We start from the raw sequence: 14,950 nt of genomic DNA, 5'->3' as shown, positions 1-14,950 counted from the left end.
CTCGTACTCTTCTTAAATGTCTTTCTGTAGTTGCACCATTAAAAGAGTGGCCCGATCACTGTACAGGATTGACTCACCTTTATCACGGCTCAGCAATTTTCGTCTATTTCTAGCTGAAATTCGACTTCACAGCTCCAACTATGTCTGCCTAAGGTAGGTAAGTAATGCTTGTGATCCAAGTATAAAAGTTGAAGGTCTCTTTCAGCTTATGAACAAAGTCAATCAAACCAATGGCAAAATGCGATCGTACTCATCATACAATCGTGCCATAAACACAGCTTGATGTCTATCGAGTAGGAAATGACAAATCGAAGAGAGCATCCCTCTAGCAGGATATAATGGAACCATTTCCACAGTTGAGTCAAGTCTCGTAGTTATTCAGATTTTGTGATGCAGCAGCTTGACAATGTGTCCATTTCCCCTTCTAGCAGCTGCTGACAGCGGCGTCCGGCCTTTATTATCCTTTGCCTCAATATCAGCGCCTTTCTCAACCAGCAGCTTAATAACGCCCTCACGCCCATTCTTAGCCGCCCAAAATAGCGGCGTCTGGTCATCTTGATCCTTTACCTCAATATTAGCGCCTTTCTCAACCAGCAGCTTAACAACGCCCTCATGCCCATTCTTAGCCGCCCATAATAGCGGCGTCTGGCCATATCCTTTATCCTTTGCCTCAATATCAGCGCCTTTCTCAACCAGCAGCTTAACAACACCCTCACGCCCATTCTCAGCCGCCCATAATAGCGGCGTCTGGCCATATTCTTTATCCTTTGCCTCAATATCAGCGCCGTTCTCAACCAGCAGCTTAACAACGCCCTCATGCCCTCTCGCAGCCGCCCTAGATAGCGGCGTCTGGCCATATTCTTTATTCTTTGCCTCAATATCAGTGCCTTTCTCAACCAGCAGCTTAATAACACCCTCACGCCCATTCTCAGCCGCCCAAAATAGCGGCGTCTGGCCATATTCTTCATCCTTTGCTTCAAGATCAGCGCCTTTCTCAGCTAGCAGCTTCACAACACCTTCATACCCATGCCTAACCGCCCAGGACAGCGGCGTCTGGTCATCTATATCCTTTACCTCAATATCAGCTCCTTCTTCAATCAGAAGCTTAACGATGTTGTCATGCCCTTTTTCGGATGCATAAGACAGCAGTGTCCGCTTATTGCTATCCTTGGTGTCAATTTGAGTTTCACCATGGTCAATGAACGCTCGAACAATTCCTTCGTCGCCTCCTTGCGCGGCCCACGCACGAAACAGCACCCCCAAAATTCTCCCGTCATCAGCGTTTGCAGCTAAATTCAGCGCAGATTCTCCATCAGTAGAGAATATTTTGATACTGGCGCCCTTTGCGATCAGCAGCTCGACGATGTTCCAGTGGCCTCCTCGAGCTGCCCAGTGTAGAGCTGTTCGGTTTTGACAATCTACTTTGTCAATGTTTCCGTGGTCGAGGAAGATTTTGTGTTCCAATAATTTTATCATCATATCTTCATGGCCTTTCATAGCTGCCTCATGAAGCGGTGTCCGCCCGTCTTTGTTGGGGACAAGAGGTGTGGTCCCCAGATGTTCCATGATTGTATCCACACAGTTTGCATGGCCTTGACTTGCTATCCAATGCAATGCAGTTCTCCCCATCTTGTCTGTGGCATTGATATCAAAAGTAGCCTTTTTACTGGAAATGCTAAGCAGAGTTAACCGAGGTTGTAAGGAGCGATCCATTGATAAAAGACGTTCAATGTCCTGCACGTTGCCTCTCATCGCCGCTCGAATCAGCTCGGCCTCATCTGGCTGACCACTGGTCATCATCGATGCTATTGGGATGGATGACCTGCGCAGCCTGCTCAACATGCTTGGCACAACTGTTGGAGCCGACTCGGCCATTGGTGTTGACTCTGCGTATCTTGCTCTGCCCGTATCAGACAAATGTTTCATTAAATCGCAGCAATTTGCGCAATGCTGAATGTAAGTCGAGGTAGAACCTTGAAACATTACTGTATGAGGAGAAAAACTGCAGAAGCTGGTGGATTGGAATGCATGTACATCTTTCTGCCTAACAGTTCCAGCCTATCAAACAATGCCACGAACCAAGCACATGCGTGTTGTACGTTCGAAACAAGGCTATGCAGTGCGTACAGCGTTAAACGCCGACCCTGCAGCTTACGTTGTATTCCTTTCCAAGAGTAAATATCACTAGCCGCCCAATACTACAACTCGCACTCCGCATCTCTTTTCTACCTACAAAACTTTTTGGATCTAAAAGTTTCTGCGGAAACAACTGATTCAATGATGAAACGTTTATTATGGCTATTGGCATCTCTACCCATGCTTGTAGCTGCCCAAAATTGCACTGTGCATCCGATTTCGGGTGATGGGGAGGTTGGCTGGCAGCCTGGAAGTTGCTACCGAGGCACCTGGGACATTGTAATCACCTGCTTGTCTACTATAATCGCCTGTACATGGAGCATTCAACATCTCAATATTCCAAGTGCGGCTGAGAGCTGGTGGGAAAAATTTAGAAGGAAGATAAAGTGGATGGTAATAACGGTGCTGTTCCCCGAGCTCGTGTTAATTCACGCCATGCTCGAATTCTACATGGCATGGACAGCCCTCCGACTGATGAACAAGGAGCAGAAATCTGTTAAGTGGCCTTGGTGGTTTCAAATGCTATCATTTTCATGGCTACCATCTCACCGCCACTATCTAAACTCTAAAACCAAAGATCTGGAGAGCCAAGATGTGAGAAGTTTGGAGAGTCAAGACGCCAGAAACTCGGAGAGCCAGCACCCCAGAGGTTCAGAATGCCAGAATGCCAGAGATTTGAAGAGCCAACGCGCCAAAAGTTCAGAGAAACAAAATGATAGCTGTGGGGAGAGCCAAGACGCCAGAATTGCGGAGAGCCAGGATGGCACAGATCAATCAGAAAAGAGGACATGGACTTTGACACACTGCTATTTTGCCAACATGGGCGGGTTTATACATGCCGCAAAAGGGAAAAGATTTCTGGTTACTGCTCAGCAGCTGGCGAAGATGGAGGGCCTTTCATACGCAAGCCCGGAGGTCACAGAGGAAGATATTAAAGACAAAAGCAAGCAGGATTGGTTGGCCAAGCTCATCGCCGCTCTTCAGATCTTGCAACTCATCTTTTCCATCATCACGCGACATATCCAACGATTGCAATTTTCGCAGCTTGAGACAGTCACGCTCTCATTTGCTATTTGCGGCGTGCTAATCTACTGCGCATACTTCTACAAACCTCAAAACATTGAACGTGCCTTTGAAATCAAAGATATTACGAACAATACCGCAGATTGGTTCTCGTCGCTACAGTTTGAGAAGACTTATGATAGTCTTTGGGCAATCATGCGGAATAAGGAAACTAGCTCCAAGGAAGCTAACTCCAAATATCTCAACTCTAACGAAGCTGATAACGCAAAGTATCAGAAAGCAACCAGAATCCCGAATGATAACATACCAATCTATAGAGGCAACAATGACGTTCATCCAGTAGTATACTTACTGGCGCTGTCTTCTGGGCTTTTCGGTGCTATACATGCCATTGCATGGCACTTTGAATTTCCCACCAAAGTGGAAAGGTTGCTTTGGCAGATAGCTACCTGCATTTCTGCAGCGAGCCCTGTCGTTGGCCTAGTTGCCGTCCCAATTTCTCAATTTACGAAGGCCGACGGGGACCCTGAACTATTCGCTGGTAATTGCCTAAGAGTGATCCAGGAATACTCTTGGCATAATCCAAATACGCCCTGGGTTCGCAATGCTATAAAGGATTTAGAAGATGCCATTGCTAAGGCCGAACCAAAAAGATATTCAGACATCTTCCGTGAGGCTGGAGATAGCATGCTCGTGGATCTTCGAGACTATCTAGATTTAAAGGGCCGCTTTCAGGGTTTAGACCCGAAAATATTTGAGCTGCACAGTGATGAGCTATTTATTAGAAATTTCCACCGGCTTCTCAACGCTGTGTTTGGTAAAGAGACGAAGAAAGTCGAGGAAGCAGCTCGGGTTGGCGTGTGGCCGAGACAGTCACTGCTTCCTCGCGGAGTCAACCAGGGTATTTTGTACCTTACTGGATTTCTTTACTGCGCTGCTCGCCTGCTATTACTGGCAATCTCAATCTCTAGCATTCGGAAGATGCCGGGGTCGGTTTATATCGTTACAGATTGGACAGGATACCTGCCAACGTTTGGTGCGATGGGTGGATGATGTTGTTTGATGGTCATAGATTTGGTTAAAAAAGGCTGCCTATTTATAAAGAGTATTCGTTATGGGAAAGAATCCATTTGCATGTTAATTAGTGACGGGTCAAGGTGTGTCGATAATACCCAGCGCCCGCAGAACACAACCGTGTGACGCCGATTCATGAATCTTTCTAATCTTGGTATAAGTTCGATTAAATTTTGATTACATGTCGAAGACTTCGGTCGGCAATGCTCTTATGTGTTAGCTAGGAGAATGCAAGGGGTGCACATTTAATATTGGCTGTCTGAGCATAATCCTTGGATGAATGTTCATACTCTGGGCTCTCTAAAGTTCTTACCAAATGCCTGCAAATCTGTGCAAATCTGAGTTATCTATACATACCAGCACATGGCACAACTAGAGAAACAATGTATATTCCTGTGCTTGTAGGATTAAACTTGCTATTTCAGAAAATGACTCACGAGATCATTTGTAGCGCCTTGGCTTCTGCTGGGCTAAAATTAACAAACAAGCTGACTCTATATCCTTCTTCCCACTTCAAATAACTATTTGACAAGAATTGAGTGTCCACGTGGACCATTTGTTGATATCGGTGACTCCCTTTCTCCGTAATCCGTTTCAATTCATCCCCAATGATGCTTCTGACAACATTCTTTAGGGCTGACAATTCTGTTGTAGGACTTATTGAAGGCCACAAGACTTACGAAGATGGATTGTTCGATTGGCTGTTTCTCGCTCGTGTAGCTGACAGATTATTGCCTAAAAGAACTCTCAGTTGCAAACCTGTCATACTGTTATTAATCAGGCATCTGAGTAGTACCGCGCTCGATACGTAATGCTTTAAACTTGTAGAACTATTGATTCCATTCTCTTCCTGCAGGATAGTCTTGGCACAAGTTTACCCACTGTAAGAAATAGTCCAATTTAGGAAACGCAATTTTTAAAAAGACTCCCTTAAAGGTAGCGCCAAGTGTAGATCTTTAAGGGGAAGGGACTACCTACTGAATAGAGAAACAAACTACTGGTTTTCCCAGGAACAGCTACATGGGCTATACAAACATATACTAGGTATAAGGGTTTATGTTGCCGAGATCGAGATTGACATCCAGTGCAGTTAGAAAGGCTCAGGCTCTATGTTATTATATCCACCTCTTTAGCGCTGTGCTACACTGTAGACTCAATGCCGGCAGGGGCTTGAGATTCAATTCTAGACTATACCGTACGTAGACAGAGTCTCAGGCCTCAATAGGTTTCTACTCCAGATATCAAAGAATATCTCCATATAGAGCAATATCCTACTTGAATTGTAACCTTTGACATCATGATCACTTCATGAATGCTTGTAGCATAGCAATGTACAGTTGAAGACAATATCATCTTGGAGTATTAAGAGCCAGTCTCGGTCCTGAAAGTAACAGCCAATTACTACAGCCAGACACACGCGCTCGTCAGCCACCTACAACAGTTCCAATCACTTCATTATCAAAATCAATTTCTCAATCATGGCCTTCAACACCGCTCGATCCGTTGCATTGGCAGCTCTTTTAGCTTTTTCGCCCATTGCCCTGGCTGGAGATCCGGGCTGCGAAAGCCCAGGCGACCACATGTGTGCCATCCTATTCGTTTCCTCAGTTTTTTCATTCCCTTCCGGCCCCGACGGACCCGGCCCTTCTGGCAACTCCTGGGGCGGTGTCGTCAATGGAAACTGCGACACCGTTGTGACGAGCGGTGGCCTGGAGCCTCAGAGCCCTGGGTTTGCGGGTGACTGTCACTCGAAAACAAGAAGAGAGACGATGAAGATATACGACAGTAGTGGAGAAAGGGTGAACAAAAACCCTACACTCAAGGAGGGAAATATATATCCTCATTATTTTGTCCGATAACAACATTCTTCAGAAGAATGTTTTAGACTTCAGTTGCCTATTAAAAACCGCAACTATGACTCAGTGGAGTGTATAGATGATGTAAATGCCTCTTTGATGCAAGTAGCGCTGAGATCTATATGACTTTCGTCTTAGAAAACAACTGGCAAATCCTCAATTCCAACGTCTTTATGTAAAGGCGTAAAATTGATTTTGTTAATGGGTACCGAAAGCTCTAGATTAGGCAATTCTTTGAAGATTGTAGCTACAAATACTTGTGAGTAATGGCATCCCTATGACGGGGTGTTTTTGCGCTTACAAAAGACGATTGACAACTCGGTCTTCGCAAGGGTCTCAGCAATACAACGATGATCGCCATATCCAAATCCAAGAGGGTCTTCATTAGGCCATTGCCTATTCATGTTAAATTCATCTGGATTTTCGAAGATGTCCGCATCGCGGTTCGCTGATTGGTTGGAGGCAATAATACCCTCATTAGCTTTAATGAGCTAGATTTTGGCACGTCAAATATCAGTATTGATGCACACCCACAATTTCAACTTGTGAATTAGAAGTACCTTGCCACCAATCTCAATGTCAACTTTAGCTGTTCGTTTAATTGCCAGTGCTGAGGCTGTGTGATATCGGCAGAGCTCTTCCACGAATGCAGGGGCAAGCGAAGGATCAGCTTTCAGTTGTGCAAGCTGTTCTGGATGTTGGAATAAAGTTACAACTCCCTGAGACGTTCATTAGGGTTTGCTGGCTGAACTTATCCGATATGCTCTAGGAAGGAATGGTCCGTACCAATGCAATCATGTTAACCATAGTAGCATTCCCGGCCACGAGTAGCAGGAAGGCTATTTGCACAGCATCTGCTTTTTCAATGATTCCGAGATTCACTTGTTCGACAACTAGTTTACTGATGAGATCATCCTTGGGCTCCTGGATTCTCTGATCCACTAGCCTGGTAAGGTAACCAAGCAGCCCCCTGTTGGAGAAATTAGTCACAAACAAGCCTCTTCACTGTTGCCGACATAAGAGAGAAAGGTAACACACTGATTTGCGGCTGATGCTTCACGTGCCGTGGAGCTTCCGTTTGTTCGTATAGCATTCTGCTGCGTAAGATATTCAAGATCATGGAACGGTACACCGAGAATGGTATAAATAATCTTCCAGCAGCCAAATTAACCACGGATGAACCCTTTTCGAAGATCACAAGATGGATTTGACTCACATAAGATGGAACCGGCAACGCAAACTCTTTTATCAAGTCGACTGGGCCGTCGGAACATCCCTTAGCCTTCAAGGCAGCAAGGAGATCATCAACCGTCTTCTGAATATATGGCTGCATGCCCTTGACATGTTCGGCTGAAAAAAGCGACTCAACCATGCTCCTATAGGGGATTTGAATTAGTATGATATATTTCACCAGGAGTAAATGATTCACCTTTGATGCATATGATCCGGAGGGTCCATATCAACAAATGTTGGTTTGGCCTTCGCTGCTTGTTTGCCGCCAGCACCCAACTCGGGGAAGCCAGGGCGAGTTCGGATCTGCAAATGATTCTTAATCAGTAATGATTCCAGAAAGGCATATTGTCTCTTCCCACCTTGGAAAGCCTTTCATCCGTTGCAACAGTAATTACGTCCTTGTATTTAGTCACCAGCCAAGCTAAACTTCCATCAAACAGCTTAACCCTCGATACTGGATCAGTAGCCCTTAACCGAGCAAATTCGGCTGGTGGCTCCAACCCAGAAGCTCGCCGAAATGGAAAACTAGGTGCATCGGTTGCCATTGAAGCAATAGTTCGGATGAACTGGTGGCCTTGAGTATTCCAGAGTAGTGTTTGGGGAGAAATGAATCTCGTTTTGGATGATATCACGCTTTTTCAACAAATCGAATGCGAAGATTTGGAGAAGAATGCAATGCTCTGAATCTTTCAAAGGCGCGTGTCATCTTGCGCTTTTATACTTCAGTCACTACAGTGCATAATAGCTCAATAACTATTCATCACTATATCACGAGGCCTCTGTTAGCTTGCCCCAAGAGAATTCGCGTTCTACTCTCCGCGAAGACTATTATTCTGCTCAGTTCAGTTAACTTATAATGCCCGCACATAGGCTAATTGAGTTACCGTATCCCTACATATGCTATATTAAAGGCGAGCGACCGCCCTACCGCGGAGATGCCCACATCTCCTGCCTATAGTTTCAAGGCGTAACATATTATGGGTCGATTCAAAAGTATAAAACAGGCCATTACTCTGCCGTTTATTCACAAAGTGCATCTTAGTTTAAACTTTCTGCAAGTCTCAGCGCTCGACTTTCTTTCCTAATCCAGTGGATATTTTTATGGTATTCCAAAGGGAGGAAGCCCAATAGCTGCTAGGCACACCCTTCCATCCAGTGGATTCCTGCGCCAAATATGCCTTTTCCTAAAGCCCAGGGAGAAGCTCAGGTTCGTTGAGGATATCGTGAGTGTAGTACCAAAGCATAGACGATGTAAGCCTCTCATTCTCAGCTAGAAAGGCGCGCAGATATCGGTCGTCGGTGCACATGGGCGGGTCGGGGATTGACGATGGCGCAAATGCTTCCACCTTTGGAGGATAAAATGTTGCTTCTACTTCCGGGGTCCATGCTCCGAGTGGGCTGTCGAGATTGTCCGGGTCGTAGACAGGCCAGAGCGGTCCGCGGGCGAGGCGGCGGAGTTCCTTGTCTTGATGACAGGATGGCCGCGTCTGCCTTGGGGAAGAACGCCTTCGATAGCCAGGCTGTTGCCATCGGTGCACCTTAGAAACGTAATCCCAGCCAAGGAACCTATTTATTTATGTCCTCACTGCCTCGCAAGTGGATGATGGATGCTTCGTAGTCGCCATCTGGGTTTACACATGCACGTGACGTAACCGGTCAGTAATCTTCAGCAACCGGCAACCCCGGCCGGCCGTGAGCGTTTTGTCCTTCAGGATCCACCTCTTGTCAATGGTCGCTAGCTAAATAAAGATCAGCTTAGTCGACTCTCACCTGTATTATAGATTGCACATCGTCTGAGAATCCATGCAACACATCATAACGATGAAGTGATTGATTGATGTGCTTAGCCAATAGATGGACTTGATTACCAAAATCTTTTTTAAAAATATCAGATCAAACATCTATTCCGTTTTGTTCTTTTGATCATCCAACAATATCTATATTATCAAGCACAAAGAAATCATGGTTGTATCAACCTAGAGAAAAACCACTCTCGAGTATCATTATGGCATCCCAAGTTGGTCTTCCAGCGCCACAGCAAAAGACTCACCAGGTTGGCATCTACATCCCTCTCCTTCTCTCTCCTATCCCGCCATCGTCGTCCAGCGTAATGATAAGTCACTGCCTGGCCAGCATGACCAAGGTTTCATTCGTCAACCTGCGTGCGGTTGGGCGGGTCCTCCTACGCAGTTGTTCACGGCCGCCTTTGTTTGGTCCGTCATACCAGGGCATGGCAACTTCGGTGAATGTCGTGACTTTAGATCTGTCCCTGCTCCACCACATAAGTGGTCCGTGCGGAAAAACTTCTGTTATAATGAAAACCGGACACTTATTTCGGTTTCTACTGTTCAGTGATAACCGAAATAAGTGTCCGGGTTTCAATTAACTGAAAGTCTTTCCGCACGGACCACTTCTGTGGCGTATTGTGGCTAGTACAGTGTAGCCACAGTAGCATTACGGAGATTTGTGAATTTGTGACCCCGCACTTTCTTGACTCTTCATTTATGAATTCCATACAGTAATAGCCTACTGTAGCAAAACAATACTTAAGTTTATCACAGCTCTGGGTGTGTATATACATATATAACAAAGCATTCAATCTTGCGTTAAATATTTGGGGCAATTTTGTTTTTTCTTCTGCTGAGGTTTATTCCTTACCGCTTTGAGACTTCGCGACTCCCTCAGCGCAAAAATGCCCAGCAAGGATCAGGTATTTATCCTCGTCGGTTCTACAGCGCGCTTTATACCGCAAAGAGACGAGGAAATCCTCGGGCCAGCAAACATTATAGGTATAATTGTTGACCCAAAGCCCCCTGCAGTCCAGATACCACTCATCTACTGTAACATCTGCGGTGTCAACTGGCTCGTGGGAGAGAAAGGTCCAGAGGCTGCAGCTGATCACCCATTACATTACACCTTGGATCACATTTATCAAGGGACTAGCCGCTCCCTAGTAGTTTTCATCGATGGCGCTTGTCCAGCAAATGGACCAGCTGCTCTCCAGGCTTCGATTGGTGTATATTTCGGACCCCAATCGCCGAAGAACATTTCTCGCCTAATAAATACAATTCGCCCAACAAATCAGCTCGCAGAAATCACAGCCGCACTGGAAGCCATGCGCCAGGTTCGCTCTACCATTGTGCCAGAGCGCCGTGCTCTGCTAAAGTCTTCCCTTCCAAGGAACAGCCGGCACGCCTTCTCAATGAGGGATCCTAACCATTTTCAACTAATTCTGGCAACCGACTCCAGCTATCTGGTTGATTGCATGTGCGAATTTATGCCGCAATGGACCTTCAATGAGACAAAGCGAGTTTATTGCAACCGTAGAGGCGACGTCATCAAGAACAGCGAAGGCTTTAAAATGCTGTATGAGGAGACAGAGCTCCTATCTGCTGTTAGTGTTCAGGTGCAGTGGTACTATATACCACGCGGTCATAACTATAAGGCAGATGCTTTAGCAAATGCAGCGTTGCGCAAGAGAAGATAAGGTGTTATCTTAAGGTCCAAATGAATGATTTATTGACGGCTAGGGAACGCGTAGCTAGGGTTATATCGAGGCGTACAACTTGTGTATTTTCTTCTATCTCTGTATTAAATTGGCACTTTAAATTATTGCGATTGCTAAAGTAGCTTATTTAAGTCTCGCTTCCAACACTATTTCTTTAACGAAGTTATATATCCTTTTCCTAATTGCATCTAGGCGTGTGTCTTGGTGCTGTTGCAACAACTTGGTTCTTATAATTATATGTATAAGCTTGCAGGGAAGGCATATATCCAATCAGCGGTGAATCATCTAACCAAAGAGATAACCTAACCCAGATAGCTTAATACGAATGATATCAGATTTATCGCGCTTGTTTAAAAAGCTTGGATAGCCCGTTAAAGTATATATTGCACAGAAGCACTTTCATTAACTTAGTCTATGACAAGTATTTACAGTACCCAGTCTCTCAGCACATCCTCCAACTTACGTAAAGCAAGAGGTTTGTTCTTTAAGGGGTCTTCATCCATAACGACTTATATACAGGTAATCAGTTTTATCACGGTGTGAGCACATAAACAAATCAAGGTCCAGAAGTGAAATTAATTAAATATAGACTTAAATGGATCACCTAAGTTAGTTTTCATTCACATTTGACGCCGTCTAACCCATAGCCTCGTCCGTGCGGAAAGAGATTCTGTTCTGTACTAATAAAGCCGGACAAGGTAACATGCCCTATATTCTATATACTTATATTCTATATATTTGAACAACTTTATATTAGGGGGCCTAGGTAGAACTATGTCGCTACTTTTGTTATACTGTAAGTCAGCTGATAAGGTAATGGCGATGGTAGCTGCAATTAGGTGCCGGAAATGGCACTTTATCCAAAAACGGACGAAACTCTGCCATGAAATGGGGTACATGAGGATGAGAGGAAGGCCGCACTGTACCAGCCACAGGTTCGCAAAAGTGGCCAGTGCGGAGAGAAACTTATTAATTGACAAAAGAGGACACTCATTTCGGTCGCTACTGTATATAAATTTCTAGGCTATAAATTTCCAAATTTGATTGCTGTTGAGCTAATGGCACTAAGTTGCTACTGTACCAGCTTACTAAAGATATCTCTATATGCTCATGTAAGTGGTGAGTTGAAATGTGTTAAAGGCTCGCCGACTTCCGAAAGATGGCAACAAACTTTTTTTCCGCATCAAGATCCAGTTTACAAGCTTCAACTGGCAGCCAATGGGACGAGCGCCAATGGATGACAATCGTCCGTTTTTAGTATTGTTGTGTTGGGCCTAATGGTCAACGGTGCGTATACTTGTAAGTGGGTTTAAGAGCTCAGTTCATTGCCGGACTTTGGAAGGATTGGCCTCTTCATAGATTAATAAAGAAAGATAAATACACTTTTCAAAAAGGCTTTGATAGCATTAGTTCTTTAAGTCCATCTCGGCAGCGATTACACGTCTCTCCATCAGTACCAGGGTGAACTTACACAAGTGATGGATCTTGTCTTACGCGTATTCGCTACAACTAGTCTCATTCTTCAAGAGAAGAAAAGGGTGACTTGAGAAATTAATGAACAAGAGCCCATTGTCATTGTCCAACCCGGTTTATATTGTTCATTGCCATTGCTAATGAATACCACACAAGCCACCTACAATCTCTTCACCACCATGCACCGTCCAAGCCAGAAATCCTTCAATGTCTTCAAGCCCCCTGCAGGCCCAACCAACTCCCATCTGCAGTGGGTAGCGGGTTTTCTTTAGCGCATCTGCTTGTCCGAAGCTTGACCACAAACAGCAAGAATGTTCCTATCTATCCTTATCGCGTGGTGCCTGTTTGCTGGCTGTAGAACCAGAGGCTGCCCTTCTAAGCCAGTTGTTAAAAAAGAGGACGGCTGGTATAGTATGTATTACCTACATGTAGTTATTGTCTCGGGTGTCTCAAATAGCCCGAGCAAACCACATGTTGCATGCAGTCAAATTATTTATTCTTCTTCTTCGCCGACCCTTTTCCTCTTGTCTTTATTTTCTTCTCCTCTCTACACACATGAGGATTTCAAAAGACGCGCCGTCTATTTATACTCCATCTTCTGTATCCAATTGATTATCATTGTTTTCTTAATCGTTATTGATTTCCCTAATACTTTAACTCACCATCTTGTACCAAAAAGGGTGGATCTTAGTTCAGGCACCAGATCTCACCCGCAGCGTATCCCCATTAAAGTCAATTTAAACAGTTTTTTAAAAGTCAATTCCATTAATTGGAGATCAAAATGGCTGTCGACAACAACAGCACTACCACCACCACCGGTCCCAAGACTATCCGCAAACTCGGCCCCAGGTGAGCAGTTCATATTACCTTGCAAGCACATCTTTCACTCAGCACATCATCCACCATGTCTACATCTACAAGCATTCCTATACACATCTCCAAGTCTACAAGTATACTAATCAAAATCCAGTGAACACTACTCCTCGTCCCGCCACCATCTCGGCATCTACCGCTGCGTCACCGTCGCTGTCCGCCACTTCCACCCCCAACCCTCACCTCTCCTCCAAGGCACCCAAATCAGCCCAGCCTTCTTCGCCGCCCTCGCCTCCATAGTCAAAGACCAGCCCATTCTCCGCGTAGGCATCACCGGCGAAGAGTCCAGCAACGCCCACTGGACGCACATTCCGCAAGTCGACTTGCGTGACCACGTCTCTGTTGAGCTGGTGCCTTGCGAGACGGTGCAAGAGTATGAGGACAAAATTGCCGAGCGTCAGGGCTGGGAACAAGACCAGAAGTGGCAGAATCTGGAGACGCGCTCGCCATGGAGAATCACAATCTTGAGGCCCAGCAGCGACAACGAATCTGTCCTGAAAGAGCTCGGCGGACAGGAAGACGTCTTCCTTTTCTTCCACCACGCCCTCATGGACGGCACCAGCGGCCGCGAATTCCACGAGATGCTGCTCTCAGCCTTGGCTGCTCACCAAAACCAAGACAAGGACTTTTCAACTGTGCTCTCCTTTCCTGAACCCCCCTCTCTCAACGAGCCCCTCGAAGATGCCGTCAACTTCACCTTCTCGTGGCGCTTTATGCTCGGCGTCCTGTGGAACCACTATGGCCCCCGATTTCTCAAGCCCAAGCCACAGCCTGTCTGGAACGCAAAGCCCTACAATTTCTCGCTGCCATACAAGACGCGCATCAAGCCCATTGACATCTCCCCCGAGACTCTGTCCGTCCTCCTAGAAGCCTGCAGGAAACACTCCGTCACGCTCACGGCGCTTCTTCACTCTCTGGTCCTAACTTCGCTCGCCACACGTCTCTCTTCATCTCCTGCAGAATCACCGGCCTTCTTTTCCGGCACACCCATCAGTCTCAGGCCCTACCTCGCCAAAAAGCCCGACGACATGGACAAAACATCTGCATCTCCTCCTCTGCGCTGCCTCGTTAGCACCTGCTTCCACCAATTCTCCCCCGCAACAGTCTCTGCCCTGCGCGCCCCCAACGCAGACATCAACGCCCTGATCTGGGAAAACGCAGCCCAGGCGAAGAAAGACCTCGCCACCAAACTCGCCCTCATCCCCAGAGACGATATAGTAGCCATGCTCAAATATGTCAGTAACTGGATGGAGTTCTGGCGCAAAAGGGACGGCATGCCGCGCAGCGAATCGTGGGAGATTAGCAATGTTGGTGTGCTGAAGAGTGCGGAGACGACGGATAGCCCTAGGGCGACGAGGATGCTGTTTTCGAATGGAGCGATGGCTGCTGGGCCGCCTATTGGTGTTGATGTGGCGAGTGTTGCAGGATCGAAACTGACTCTTAGTGTATCTTATCAGGATAAGGTTGTGGATGATGAGTTGGTTGAGCAGCTGAGGAGTGATTTGCGGGGATATGCTGAGAAGTTGGCTGAGACTGGCACCTCTTTTGTCTGAATGAGAGGCGTTTTCTTTCTTTCTTTTCTCCCCATTTTCAGTTTCAAGCAATACGATATTTGTAATAATGATTCATAGGAGAGGGTGGTAACCCGAAGTAATATTGACAGTTGGATTCAGACGATGGCATATTCTCATTCCTATACAAACAGCTTCATTCTCACATTAGTAGCTCAACAGCAGGTATTATCCAAACAGGTAATAATAACTTATGTATTTAC

The 14,950-nt window shown here is 45.9% G+C and overlaps 6 protein-coding genes across 6 annotated transcripts; 4 read left to right on the top strand and 2 right to left on the bottom strand.

The window, feature by feature from the left end:
- Positions 1-378: 378 nt before the first annotated feature.
- TGAM01_v205179 (hypothetical protein) lies at positions 379-1,566 on the bottom strand (the record flags this gene model as incomplete). Its single annotated transcript, XM_018803431.2, has 1 exon — positions 379-1,566. The coding sequence occupies one exon, from the start codon at positions 1,564-1,566 to the stop codon at positions 379-381; it is 1,188 nt and encodes a 395-aa protein (XP_018663469.2).
- Positions 1,567-2,571: 1,005 nt separating this feature from the next.
- Positions 2,572-4,212, top strand: TGAM01_v205178 (hypothetical protein; the record flags this gene model as incomplete). Its single annotated transcript, XM_018803432.1, has 1 exon — positions 2,572-4,212. The coding sequence occupies one exon, from the start codon at positions 2,572-2,574 to the stop codon at positions 4,210-4,212; it is 1,641 nt and encodes a 546-aa protein (XP_018663470.1).
- Positions 4,213-5,711: 1,499 nt separating this feature from the next.
- Positions 5,712-6,268, top strand: TGAM01_v205177 (hypothetical protein; the record flags this gene model as incomplete). The annotated part of the gene is made up of 2 exons (XM_018803433.1): positions 5,712-5,970; positions 6,228-6,268. 2 exons carry the CDS (start codon positions 5,712-5,714, stop codon positions 6,266-6,268), a joined length of 300 nt encoding a protein of 99 aa, XP_018663471.1.
- TGAM01_v205176 (cytochrome P450 55A1) lies at positions 6,224-7,867 on the bottom strand (the record flags this gene model as incomplete). Its single annotated transcript, XM_024549589.1, has 7 exons — positions 6,224-6,336; positions 6,391-6,580; positions 6,650-6,808; positions 6,876-7,059; positions 7,331-7,465; positions 7,519-7,625; positions 7,682-7,867. 7 exons carry the CDS (start codon positions 7,865-7,867, stop codon positions 6,224-6,226), a joined length of 1,074 nt encoding a protein of 357 aa, XP_024405622.1.
- Positions 7,868-10,014: 2,147 nt separating this feature from the next.
- Positions 10,015-10,809, top strand: TGAM01_v205175 (hypothetical protein; the record flags this gene model as incomplete). Its single annotated transcript, XM_018803435.1, has 1 exon — positions 10,015-10,809. The coding sequence occupies one exon, from the start codon at positions 10,015-10,017 to the stop codon at positions 10,807-10,809; it is 795 nt and encodes a 264-aa protein (XP_018663473.1).
- A 2,275-nt stretch (positions 10,810-13,084) lies between these two features.
- TGAM01_v205174 (hypothetical protein) lies at positions 13,085-14,729 on the top strand (the record flags this gene model as incomplete). The annotated part of the gene is made up of 2 exons (XM_018803436.1): positions 13,085-13,152; positions 13,274-14,729. 2 exons carry the CDS (start codon positions 13,085-13,087, stop codon positions 14,727-14,729), a joined length of 1,524 nt encoding a protein of 507 aa, XP_018663474.1.
- Positions 14,730-14,950: the final 221 nt, after the last annotated feature.

Source organism: Trichoderma gamsii (assembly GCF_001481775.2).
Source record: "Trichoderma gamsii strain T6085 chromosome Unknown Scaffold_16.2, whole genome shotgun sequence".
NCBI lineage: Eukaryota > Fungi > Ascomycota > Sordariomycetes > Hypocreales > Hypocreaceae > Trichoderma > Trichoderma gamsii.
The sequence above is the reverse complement of the archived record's forward strand: the minus strand, read 5'-3'. Positions and strand labels throughout refer to the sequence as shown.